The 13,603-nt window shown below is 40.5% G+C and overlaps 1 protein-coding gene and 1 non-coding gene across 4 annotated transcripts in view; both read left to right on the top strand.

Annotated features, from left to right (window-relative positions):
* LOC138733825 (ubiquitin-associated protein 2-like) overlaps window positions 1-13,603 on the top strand; it is a 112,757-nt gene that overhangs the window by 77,246 nt on the left and 21,908 nt on the right. For 2 of the 3 annotated variants that reach the window (XM_069881311.1, XM_069881310.1), the window contains exons 12-17: window positions 183-396; window positions 7,993-8,267; window positions 9,400-9,578; window positions 10,691-10,855; window positions 12,003-12,042; window positions 12,434-12,698. In XM_069881311.1, the coding sequence (XP_069737412.1) occupies window positions 183-396; window positions 7,993-8,267; window positions 9,400-9,578; window positions 10,691-10,855; window positions 12,003-12,042; window positions 12,434-12,698 (1,138 nt within the window). Of the gene's footprint in view, window positions 1-182; window positions 397-7,992; window positions 8,268-9,399; window positions 9,579-10,647; window positions 10,856-12,002; window positions 12,043-12,433; window positions 12,699-13,603 lie in introns of all 3 variants that reach the window. The other variant, XM_069881312.1, reaches the window with a different exon arrangement.
* On the top strand, window positions 9,003-9,085 carry LOC138733853 (small nucleolar RNA SNORD121A). Its single transcript, XR_011339486.1, has one exon. It is a non-coding gene; the product is annotated as a small nucleolar RNA SNORD121A (small nucleolar RNA).

Raw genomic sequence — 13,603 nt, 5'->3', positions numbered from 1 at the left:
ATCTGGCCTTATGCTACAACCGCTGAATTTTTTTTATTGGTCATTTTTTATTAATCAAGGGCTGAAGTGGTTTTAGTTGCTACCAAATAGCAGATGTAGGCATTGACCCTATGGTTATGTTCAAATTAATTATTAAATACTTAACTCCACTCCTTCCCCTCTTCTTTTGTGTCTTTTGGTAGTCTGCAGTTCTTTGTTCTGGCTTTGGAGAACTTGGATCCTCTAAATTGGCAAACTCTACTGGATCCCAAATCTTGGACCAGTTGAAATCTCCAGGGTTGGGTCAGTTTACATCCCAACAAAACAATAGTAGCTCTGCCACCACTACCACAACGACCACATCATCCTGGGATCTAAAAACACCCATTACTCAATCCTCAGTTCTTAGTCAGTTTGGTAAGTGCTTTGACATAGCTTTCTCTTTCTCTATTAACCTGTGAGATTTCTTAATGTCAATGACAGTTTGAAATGGCCTTAATGAAAGACTTCCTAAAAAATGTAATCAAATAATACAGTTGGTTACAACATTGTAAGAGTTCTACTTACTTGCTGATAATAGACATTATGAGTATATCAAAAACTAAGTTTTGATAAGCTTAAACCTATCCATAAATGTCATTGCATCTTTAGAAGTTGTTGAGTCTTCGTGTAATGACATCTTTGGTTTAATGTGCTTGAATATTTAAGTGGAACTTTGATGTGACTTTGTTTCTCAACAAATCCTGGAAAATAGTTATTTTCATGGTGTCTATGCTGCTTCTAGCTCAGTATAAGGTTTTACCATGTTTTTTTTTTCCCCCTGAAATTTTTCTCTTCTAATCATTACATGATTTTTGAATGAATACTGTGGGAGACTGAACCCGTGCAGGTACCCTGGACAAGATCACAATCAATATGATTGGAAATCAAGTCCCCCTTTCTTTTTAAAATAGAATCCATGCTATTTTCCAAACAAGTCTGGCAGCATCGTAACAAAATAGGAAAACAACAAATTAACAGGCCTACTGCAATTAAAGGTACTAAAATTGTGCATAGCAAACTAGTTAGGCAACTTGGCCATCCTAAACTCACTAAGAATTGATCAAAAGGCGAAGAAACCAGAGTAATTTTGTGCATATTTTCTGCAAGTTGCTGAAGCTGCTTCTGGATAGATTTAGAGAGATCAGAAAGATTCATACAACACATACCTTCAAATTCCTGGCAACCATGGCCCTGTGCTAGCAAGAAAAATCTGTGGCTGCTCTGTTTTGTAAAACAGCACGTCTCACGCTATTGACATCCACTAACAAGTTCAATATCATTTCAGAAGTCAGATTGAATTGCTTGATACTCCAAGAGGCCATTTTTCGTAACGTGGTTAAGGCATGAGCTATTCCTACTCCTGGGGCCAACATGGCCACAGTAAGAATCTCGCCCCTATTCCACAATTCCACATTATCTTTACACTTAGGTGTAAGCTCTGTGGGAGAAAGAGCTCGCTTCACACAAGGTTGTCTTGAAATATTGAAATGATCCACACCAGGAGCAAATAGGGTCAATTTGCCAAGATAACATGGACCCCCTACTGCTTTACTGGGGATTCCTGCCCAAGCCCTATCACCACGGATCAAAAAATAGCCTGGTGGCAACAATTTTGCAGATCCATTGTTTCATATTCCCTTTTCCATCAAATACCTTCCAATTGTGTTTCCATAACCATTTCCTCCACAAAACCAACTTTCATTGACAGGGATAAATGAGGGAGCTACATTTTGCCACATCAGCCCAATAGATTGATCATACTAACCATACTGTGTGAGGGTGAAAATCAATTTGCCATTGTTGTCCAGGCCCACTGCCTTTCCCGATTTGGCCCATTTTCAGTGAATTTCCACTCGTGAGAATCCTGCAGTGCAGCAACAGAGTGCAACCCCCTGTTTTCCACAAGTGTGCCCCTTATCTTCATGTTTTCTGCCTAGTGCATTCCTTCCCTATTAACCCACGGGTCTTAATAAAGATTCCAACGTCTCAACAAGCTAGCAAGCATGAGAATATGGTCCGTTTGTTCTGTGCTTGCTGCTAATATTGCAGGTACATCAAGGCACCAGCTGTTCACCCCAGCATACACACAATACTGGAATCTTTATGGCCACATTTCCCCCTTCTTTTATTTATAAACTTTATAAATTATATAAACCATCAATTGCTTGTTGTACCTTTCATGGAAAACATTATTGACACATTATTAAACATAGAAGTATCTTACTACAGATACACAGAATTATACTAAAGCAAGAAAAGCGATTTTGATTAAGGCCTTTAGCTAACTTTCTGACTTAAGAATCCTTTATAACAATTTTTTTTTCTTTCAATCATCATTCATCTTCAAGCTTCTTTGCCCCGTCCATGAGTGCTGATATAGCCCCAGCATTATTGCTGTCCATATTAGTATCGTTGTCATCTTTGTCATAATTGCTATTTCTGCTTAGATGTGGAAAGACACACCGCGCTGGCATCCACTTGTGTCCTTGACCTGTGGGAACACAAGCACATCCTCGACCCCATGTTATTAACTGATACGGTCCTTCCTCGTTGAGCTGCTGACCCTCTGTTTGTAAAGATGAAAAAATGCCTTACTATAGGTTATTTTCCTATTTCCTAATTCTCTCTCACATTTAAGCAATTCAATACATACAATGCTTTCCTTAATCTGTTCTGTGGTGTTTTACCCTTCATTCCCCCTTTTTATTTCAACAACATATTTTTTAGTGTCTGATAGGCTCGCTCTACTATCGGCTGTCCTTGTGGAGAATGTGGTATGTCCCTGTGACATGTGTTATTCCCTAGGTTTGAAAAAACTTTTTAAGCCGGTCACTTACGTATTCTGGTCCATTATCTGTTTTCACACTTACTGTGTGAGTTTGCTATTTCCTTTAAAGATTCCCCTGTATGTGTTGTTGCCCATATTGCATTTGAATACCTGTCAATCGAAACGTACATATCTCAATCTTCCAAATTCAGGTATGTGAATAGTGTCTCTTTGCCAGATTTGTAAAGCGCTTAATCCCCTCGAGTTGGCTCCTCTAGGCTGTAATGGTGTTATTTGTTGATAATCTGGGCATTTTTTATTATGCTCTGGGCTAATTCTAATGACATTTTAAGTTGCCTACATAGTGCCTTGGCAGACTGATGATAAGATTATGTGACGTTAGTGCTTGTTGAATAATGTTGGTAGTGGGCCTTGGACTGGCCCTGCTGTCAGCCTGTCTGCTGTTCTGTTTCCTTCGACTATAAATCCTGGAGGTGATGTGTGACTCCAAACGTGCATCACGTAAAGTTCTGCTCTTTATTTGCCCACTGTCCATTTTCTTTCCATGTCAGTACTGCTTTTCCTGTTTTTCCTGAGCTATCAGTAAATATTGTAGGGCCGTCAACCGGTCGCTCTCTACATAAGGGCCTCTGTTCTATTTGTAACGTTTGCAGAGAGGAAAACAATTTATGACTCGGTAAGTGGATATCAATACTTCCTGGATAATCTGTTAGAGCTACCTGCAAATTCAAAATATTTGCCATGCATCACTTAGCATATTTTTTTGTCATTGGGATATAAATGATTGTCAGGTCCTGGCCTAATAACTGAATGCTTCTTTTTCTTCCCTTGGTGATTATCGTTATAATCATTTCAAGTCTAGTTACTATTGGTTTTTGGGGTTAGTGTGGCAAAATATCCACTCAATAATCCGTAATGAATCTTTTGAATTTTCCTCTATCATTGGCTTGATTATCCCTAAAGGTTGTCTGCGCTAGGGCCCAGCGGTTGGTGATGAGGGACACTGGAATGCAGAGTGTTCTCACAAATTGGCATTCCCCTAGAGAGATAACACAGTTAACTCCTCTGGACTTCTGCAAAGCTGAAAAGGAAAAAAACTTAGAAAGGAAGGAGAAGAGGGGGGCACTCACACACATACAGCTGTAAGGCTGGGCTTTTTCCTTTTTTTTTTTTTCTTTCTCTCTCTCTTTCCTGTTTTTATGTTTTGCTAGGTATTTTAAAATTTTTCCTTCTGAAGCCTTTCATTCCAAAGATCCCCAGGTAAATCTACCTGTTTGCCAGCTTAGTGGACATTTGATGTTGAAAGGTCCCAGAGATATATTTTCAAGATTAATCAAAATGAATTTGTAAGTCTTACAAACATTTGAAGCACTTCAAACACACACAAGCACCCCCACTCATTTCTCAGCTAGCTGAATACATTCATACAATGTTGGTTATCACTATTGGATCCACAATTTTTCAATGCTATGGATATTTAAACTACACACGGTACTGGGCACACACAATACTTAAAATATGTACATACATTATCTAATAAGGCTTATATCGATTGTCTAACAAATATTTCACTTCCGGTAAAATATTATTCTTCTTTGCTCTGTGAGTGTCATACTTTGCAGGTTCATGATTTTTGTAGTTTCTGCGTTCATAGGATCACGGACTGGTCAGTTGAACCAAAGCCTCTGTCTCCCGTATGCGATTTCCTGCATGGGGTATAATTGCTGGAAAACAAATTAGCTGAGTAATTCTAGTGCCCTTTGATAGAAAGTCAGGAGGCATAGGCATCCAAGCTATTACTTGCATCAGTCTCGTAAAGTCGGCATCAGTCAGTTCTGGTAAAAGAAACAATCTTTGTAACAGGTGATCATGCAATTAACAGTGCACTAAATCCATTTTTGCATTCTCTAAGGCTAATTGTTTAAGCAACACTTCTCTAGCGGCGATATTGCCTGCCTGCTTATTTAAGGCCTCTTGTAGTTTGTCTAGAAAAGTCATGTAATAAACGCCATTTTCCAGATTTCTTTTTTATCACAAATACAGGTGTGTTCCAAGGACTATTAAATGGGACTATATGCCCTTGATCTATTTGCTCCTCCACTAAGTTTTGCAATGCACCCAATTTTTCACTTGTTCATAGTTCTAATGCCTATTCCCATTGCATTTAACACATTGTTCCCCCTACGATTAGTGGAATGTGCACAACAAAGGGTTGCACTACAGCCATTTTAAGATGTTCTGGCTTTCCTTTTTTTTTTTTTTAAAAAAAAAAATAAAATTAATATGCACTTCAACATAGGAAGCTGAGTTTGTAAAGACTAAACCAAATGTATTTCAGGGATTCTTGTGGACCCAAACCCTCGTGAGCCACGCTCTATAGAGTCAGCTTGGAACACAGCTGCTTTAAACAAAATTAATTTTACTATCCGGCTATCCTTTGGTATTAATACCAGTGGAGATGTTGTCTGTAACACTAGTTGAGACAGCGTCCATGCCCTTGCTTGAATTATTCCAGTACAGCCTGCATCTACGACCCCAGGTAAAACAAAAATTCCCAACCAAGTTATTGATAATCATTCTAATTACAAGGCAGTAAAGCCACCCCTCAATGGTCCTTTTACGTTCCATGGTGTTGTGTGAAGTGCGGACGATTGCAGCACTACTGTGATGGTGGTGGCCACATCTGTCTCGGTGCTGCCTCTGGTTCCTGCTCTGAGGTGAGAGCTGCTGCTTGCCGTGGAGGCATCTGTGTCGGCACACGCCTCTGAACCATGCTTTGCTCCTGGTTTTCCAACAATACTGTCCCGTTCTTATCCCATTTTGATCTACACCAACTGGCAAAATGTTTGCCCTTTCCACACCGAGGGCAGATTTTAGGCCCTCTATCCTGGCATTGCATGTGGCAGTCTCTTTTAAAATCTCTCCTTGCTGCATCTCTAACAGAACGTCTTTTTGTCCCGGTTTACAGTCAGGGCAGCAGCCATCAGCTGTGCTTGATAGGTAAATGATCCCAGCTGTTGTTGTAGGATTTTTCAGACCACACCATATCTTCTACATTCGTCATTAGGATTTTTTTATCACTGATTGCAAAATTAAGGCTTCTTTAACTGCTCAGTTGTCTACCTGCTTGTCGAGCACATCCTTCAGTCTGTCTATAAATACCACATACGGGTCATGCCTGTTTCAACTTTCCAACATTCAGTATCTTTAGAAGTGTTTGATAAACCAAAAAGCTGCACCTGTTGTAAAATTGTATTAGTTAAACTGTCTTGATTCTTGAACTGCTACCAAAGTCAGTCAATCGAGTAATTTCTTATCGTATCTGTTAACAGTCCCTTCTGTAATGCTGAAACTGCTTGGGTTTCACGGCAGCAGCAGCAGCGGCAGGCAGCCCCCCCTCAGCCCAGGGCAGCGGCTCCCCCCGCAGCAGTAGCGGAGCAGTTAGTACCTTCTCTATATATTTGAGCAACAGCTGCCTCTGTTGTCGCCCCTGCTGTCATAGTTTCTAACATCCCTTCAACAGTCCCCCAAGTTCGTGCAGCCTCAAACGCTGTGGAATCTCGCATGGTAATTGACTGCCATAAATCTCTCCCCAGGGATTCCCAAACAGTCAGATTGAAAACGTTACTAGGATGCATGAAGAAGTACTTGCACTGTCCCCATATTAAAAGTCGGGACAGTGCCTCTGGGCTCAATTTCACACCCTGTCGAGTTGCAAACTTCATCAAGAAGTCATGGACTGACTTTTCTTCCACGGATACCACGATTCTTCTTCTTCTTCTTCTTCTTCTTCTTCTTCTTCTTCTTCTTCTTCTTCTTCTTCTTCTTAAATACTACAGCAGCCCTTCCACCTGTAGCTCCACACTGCTGACCTACCATGGTGCTCCTATCACGGGTCTGGTCACCATTTGTGGGAGACTGAACCCGTGCAGGTACCCCGGACGAGATCACAGACAATCAATATGATTGGAAATCAAGTTGTTTATTAGCAAGCAAGCAAGCCTTTTGTACTTTTCTGCTATCTTGTCTAATGTTTACGTAATGCTTGGCTAAAGCCCAAAGTTTCCCCTAGTAGTTTTTGTAGAAGTAATCTTGCACGTAGACTGCCTTCTTGTTCTCACGCTGTAGCTGCTTCTCGACCTTGATGTATTCCAGACTTCTCCCTAGCAACCTGATAAGGCCACATCCTTAGACCAGCATATATTCCCACAGAATACTATATAATTTCTTCATAATTTGCATGACATATTCTTTCCCTAGTGTGCAGGTCACCCATTTTGTCTATTCATAATTGTATGGATTTTTCATTTAATTGAGTAAAATTAGTAGAAACAATGAAAATTACACAAACTTGGTTTTTACAGTATATGTCCTAGAAGTATTCTCACTGTGAGGAGTGATAGCTCTGGTATCTATCTTGTGTGTATGTGTAGTTTTCCAGATGATAGGTAAACAAACGATTTGGTAGCAGTTATAATATCTTACACAGAGCAATTCTGAAAGAAAATGTTTACGTACCTTTTAAATTGCTTTCTATTGAACTTTAGCAACTGAATAAAAAAACCTTCATGTTTCAAATGCTGTGAATCTCTTATGGTTGTTGACCAGTGCTCTGAGCCACTGCATGGCTTTCAGCACCTGAAAAATATGAAAGGGAAAAAAACTGTCAGCGTTCAGCGACTTTTGACTTTCAGCCAGATTTAGATGGTAGATGATTTCCCATTTGTTTTGAAAATCTCCTTTGTAGGGGCAGGAAATCCTAACTCCTAATACCTCAAAATTGCAACTCCAGACCCTTTGGAAGTAATCACGTTTATCAGCACAGTTAACTGCAGTGAAACTTGCAGTCTTTGATTAAAATAATCTGTAACAGTTTTTGAGGACTAATGTGTGATAGTATTATGTGACTGTATGGATAGGTTTGTTTTCATATTTTTTAAGAAAGCTAAATAATGCTTGCTTACGACTCTTTCTTTAAAGTAGAGAATATCAAATGTTGGCCTTATTGCAGTGGTAATGTTCAGTATGAAACTCATGTGATGTCTGAAAGAGACTTGCAGAAACTGTAAAATTATAGCTGTCAAGTATGTCAAGTCACCCAGATTCCTTCATAAAGAACAGAAGCCTGAAGTGCAGAATTTAATGCTTTAATTTTGATATTTCTTTTTCCCAACACTGATCAGACTTTAAATCCCAGCCTGAACCATCCCCAGTTCTGAGCCAGCTGACCCAGCGACAGCAACAACAAACACAGGCAGTTCCTGTTCCTCCTCCTGGGCTGGAGTCCTTCTCCTCCCAGGTAAAACTCCGAGAGACATCGCCAGTAGACACCTCTACGGCTGTTAGTAAAATGTTACAACTCCCCACTATATCTATGGGTAACCAGGCAGTGACTGCCCATCAAATCCAGCAGAAACAGATAAAACCACCAAAACGGAGGATAACTCCAGCATCCAAGGTGGGTAATTGAGTGGTGGCCTGTCCTTAGTAAATGTAAAGATATACAAAATTTTGTGTCAGAAATAGTGTGGCCAACAGGAATACGTAAGTCATCATCCTCCTGTACTTGGCACTGGTGAGGCTGCACCTTGAATCCTGTGTTCAGTTTTGGGCCACTCACTAGAAGAAAGACATTGAGGCCCTGGAGTGTGTCCAGAGAAGGGCAACGAAGCTGGTGAAGGGGCTGGAAAACAAATCTTACAAGGAGCAGCTGAGGGAACTGAGGTTGTTTAGCATGGAGAAGAGGAGGCTGAGGGGAGACCTTATCACTGTCTACAGCTACCTAAAAGGAGGTTGTAGTGAGGTGGATGTTGGTCTCTTCTCCCAAGTAACAAGTGATAGGATGAGGGGAAATGGCCTCAAGTTGCACCAGGGAAGGTTTAAACTGGATATTAGGAAAAATTATTTCACTGAAAGACTTGTCAAGCACTGGAACAGGCTCCTCAAGGAAGTGGTGGAGTCACCATCCCTGGATGTATTTAAAAGACTGGTAGATGTGGTGCTTAGGGACACGGTTTAGTGGTGGACTTGGCAGTGATAGGTTTATGGTTGAACTCGATGATCCTAAAGGTCTTTTCCAACCTAAATGATTCTGTGATTCTGTTATATATAAGTTGCTAGGCGGAAGGAGAGCCGAGACCATGTTTTATTTCTTGTTTATAAACCAGGAAATTATAAGCTGGACTGTTTTTTGGTCCAAAATACAGTGATATTCTTTTCCAAGCACATATCTGATTGCTCTGTGTGGAAAATGACTATTGCTGTGTGATTTTGGATTCACTTAGTAGCCACAAGATGAATGTTGGCTGAATGAGGATGGACATGGATCACACTTTGATATTGTTGAACAGTATGGCTTACTCTTTCAGCTCCAGAGCAGGGCACAGAATCAATGAATTATTTCAGGTTACAAGACTGTAGTTAATTTAAGTGATGTAAAATGGGAGGTTGTCGCAGATCTAGTTAGCAGCAGAGGCTGAGGCAGTAATTGAAGAAGTCTGTAGTTTAGGGAGGAGGAGGTGTCAGTTACTGATATCTTTAATACAGATAGTGCATGCAAAGAAATTATGGCTGTTTTTTCCTCCTTTAAGATTCCTGCCTCTGCAGTGGAGATGCCTGGATCAGCAGATGTAACAGAGTTAAATGTTCAGTTTGGAGCTCTGGAGTTTGGATCAGAGCCTGCACTCCCAGAGTTTGGATCAACTTCAAGCAGTGAGAATACCAGCCAGGGGACCAACAATAGCTTGTACTCAAAATCTGTAAAGTACATGTGAGTTCCCCTTGTGCATTCTTACATGTCTTCTTTAGGGGGTCAAGTTTGTGCTAAAAACATTAAGGCACAGTTACCATGTAATGGGAGGGGGGAATATGACGACTTGTACGTCTAAGTGTTTTCTGTGGATGACGTCTTAAAGAAGAAATTTCTTTTCTAATGACAGTTAAAGTCTTCCTGGGTGGGTCAACGTGAAGCTGGAGATGACATGAATGTAAATAACTTTATAATAAAATATGCTTTATAGAATTGCTTTCTCATGTTTAATTGTCCTGATTTTCAAATTTGTTTGAGGATTTGTTCACACAACCCAAATTTTTCTGCTTTTGATCCAGGAGAGATGATCCTTGTACCATATATGTGATTGGCACTAGATTACAGATATGATGCTCCTATGGGATGAGAAAAGCCACCAGGCTTTCAGTATGCAGAAACTCTTACTGAAATGCTAAAACAGCCAATAATAAATGCCAATGTACCAGTAACCCATTTTTTTTTCTTCCTTATTCATTCAAAAATTGGCTTCAATGAAAAGCTTCCTGAAGTTAAATCTAGTTAATCCTGAAGTTAAATACTAGTAAAAATGAACTTTCATATTAATTTCTAGTTCTATAAATTATTTTAGCTGTTTAGAAAGTAAAACTCTCCTGCATGTTTTAAAGTGGTTTTTCCTCTTTGCATAGTTCATTCTGTTAAGACTGCTACTGTAACATTAGAATTCTATTGTAAAAAGGGACTGGATGTTTCTCATCATATACCAGACTTATGTATCTAGTTCTTTAAAAAAAGAGAGATTATGATCATTAATTTATCCTTTCAAATATGGAAATAACATGACTGAAAAGTGCTTGTGTGTAAACTCTTGTTTTGGTTGGGCTGGCAGGAAGAAGGTGAATGGTGCTTAATGCAGGTGATGGTTTTGAGCAGTGGGGACCAAAGCAAAATTATATATTTTTTTCATTATTAAATTAAGGTAGTTCTAGATAACTGTACAGGAGCTGATACATTCATGAAGGTGTTTGAGATGTCATTTACCAAGATGGTAAATAATTTTCACTTTTTCCAGTGATCCTTTGAATACCTCTTTGCCAATATCCAATACCGTACAGGAGTCCACCTACACAACCTCTACCATCACCTCTTCCAGTCTGCCCTGCTCATCCCAAAGCACTAGCCCAGGAACAACTTCCTCCTATGACCAGACTTCTGTGCATAGTAGGACAGTGTACCAAAGCTCCATGGCTCTGCCTGAATCAGTGCCTGTTGCAGTTACGGTGAGTGAATTTCAGAAATAAGACCTTAAAGAGGTGAAATCTTCTTATCCATGTTAGACTTGCGATGTTAATACTTTTAACCAAGCAAGTGATATTTTTTATTCCCAAGCACACCCTGTTATTTGTTTTTGGTTTTCCTATTGTATAGACATTTTTGGCATTTTTGTGTATTTGTGATAAGAGCCTCTAATTTTATGGGTTTTGACCTCTTAAAATGCTGTTTGACCTTTTTTCTTGGTAACGCTTAACATTCTGCTTCCCTGAAACTTAGCTTTTAAAAGGAACTATCTCTGCATGTAAATATTAGTCATGTTATTTTGCCATAAAATGACAGGTTTTTATCCAAAGATATATTGTTTATTAAATGTATATGGTACCTAGCAAATGGATCCCAAACTGTTTGTTATCCCTCCAGCATTACTCTTGTTGGTTTTAAACCCCAGTGGGAATTATTTTCATGTTTTATTTAAAAAAGCATAGGGAGAGGTCTAATCTAGGACAGAGAGGATCTCTCCTGGGAGATTCAAAAAGCACCTGCTCTCTTTATATATGGAATGTAGGTTTGTTTTAAGAGAATGTAATTTATTAAATGTTTAAGGAAATTGTGAGGGTTTGTAAGTTTATTTACTTTTGGCCTTTGTTATATAATGACTCAGTCACACTTGTCTTCTGCACTAGCTCGTATGTACTGGTGAGGATCAAGCGTAGACTATCTATTTCTGTACTCCAGCGTTATCCAAAAAAATGGCGCTTCTCAAGTCTTATCTTTCAACAGAAAAAAATTGGTATCTCTGTGTAACTTGGATAGTTAAAATTGTGAGTTGCATTCAATCAAAAGCACAACAATTTCCTATATGTTAATGCAGTTCTTTCTTTCATATCGGTGTGAACCTGAAGTTTATGTTGTATACAGTACATGGGTGTAGTATGGGCAGTTTATGGGATTCTGTATGTTCAGGACGCCTTGCACTCAATACAACTATTATGTGGTTTTATTAAGGGCAATAAAAAGTTCATTTTTTGCCTTTTTTGTCTTTCAATTTAGAGTGAATATAGAATTTTGCATGAAGCATCTTCAATGTGTGATTCAGTCTGAAAATTTAATATACTTCTAAGATTTATTCGTTCATTTCCTCTTTGTTTACAGAACGGGCACAGCGGTGTTAGAACACAGGCAACTCTTGACAGTAAGTTTACAAAGCTTGGTTGTGCAAAGGACTTGCTGATCATCGAATCATAGAATAGTTTGGGTTGGAAGGGACCTTAAATATCATCTAGTTCCAACCCCACTGCCATGGGCAGATCCCACTAGATCGGGCTGCCCAAGGCCCCATCCAACCTGGCCTTGAACACCTCCAGGGATGGGGCAGCCACAACTTGCCTCGGCAACCTGTTCCAATGTCTCACCACTCTCATGGTGAAGAAATTCTTCCTTATATGAAGCCTAAATCTGCCCCTCTCCAATTTAGACCCGTTCCCCCTTGTCCTATCACTACAAGCATTTGTGAATAGTCCCTCCCTAGCTTTCTTGTAAGCCCCTTTCAGATATTGGAAGGCCGCTATAAGATCTCCTCGGAGCCTTCTCTTCTCCAGGATGAACAAGAACAACTCTCTCAGCCTGTCCTCATATGGAAGGTGCTCCAGCCCTCGGATCATCTTCATGGCCCTCCTCTGGACCTGTTCCAAGAGTTCCATATCCTTCTTACGTTGAGGATTCCAGAACTGGACACAGTAATCCAGATGAGGTCTAACAAGAGACGAATAGAGGGACAGAATCACTTCCCTCAGCCTGCTGGCCACACTTCTTTTGATGCAGACCAGGATACTGTTGGCCTTCTGGGCTGTGAGTGCACACTGCCGGCTCATGCTTCTCATCAACCAGCTCCCCCGTGTCCTTCTCTGCAGGGCTGCTCTCAATCACGTCATACCCCATCGGGGACTGACCCGACCCAGGTGCAGGGCCTTGTACTTGGCCTTGTTGAACCTCATGAGTTTCTCACAGGCCCACCTCTCTAGCCTGTCCAGGTCCCTCTGGATGACATCCCATCCTTCCACTGTTGCATCTGCACCACTCAGCTTGGTATCATCTGCAAACTTGCTGAGGGTGCACTCAATCTCGCTGTCAATGTAATTGATGAAGATATTAAACAGCACCAGTCCCAGTACGGACCCCTGAGGGACACCACTTGTCACAGATCTCCATCTGGACTTCGAGCCATTGACCACTACTCTCTGAATACAACCATCCAACCAGTTTCTTATTCATCGTACCATCCACCCATCAAACCCATATCTCTCCAATTTAGAGAGAAGGATGTTGTGGGGGACCATGTCAAAGGCTTTACAGAAGTCTAGATAGATCCCATCCGTCGGTTTACCCTTGTCCACTGCTGTAGTTATCCCATCATAAAAAGCCACTAGGGTGGTCATACAGGATTTGCCCCTGGTGAAGCCATGCTGGCTGCTGTTAATCACATCCCTGTCCTCCATGTGCTTTAGCATGGCTTCTAGGAGGATCTGTTCCATGATCTTCCCAGGCACAGAGGTGAGGCTGATGGGTCGGCAGTTCCCAGGGTCATCTTATCTACCCTTTTTAAAAATGGGCACAATGTTACCCTTATCCTAGTCACCAGGGACATCTCCTGACTGACATGACTTTTCAAATATCATGGGGAGGGGCTTGGCAACTACATTGGCCAATTCCCCCAGGACTCTGGGATGCATTAGGTCCCATAGACTTATAAATGT

This window comes from Phaenicophaeus curvirostris (assembly GCF_032191515.1).
Source record: "Phaenicophaeus curvirostris isolate KB17595 chromosome W unlocalized genomic scaffold, BPBGC_Pcur_1.0 scaffold_35, whole genome shotgun sequence".
Classification (NCBI taxonomy): Eukaryota; Metazoa; Chordata; class Aves; order Cuculiformes; family Cuculidae; genus Phaenicophaeus; species Phaenicophaeus curvirostris.
The sequence above is the reverse complement of the archived record's forward strand: the minus strand, read 5'-3'. Positions and strand labels throughout refer to the sequence as shown.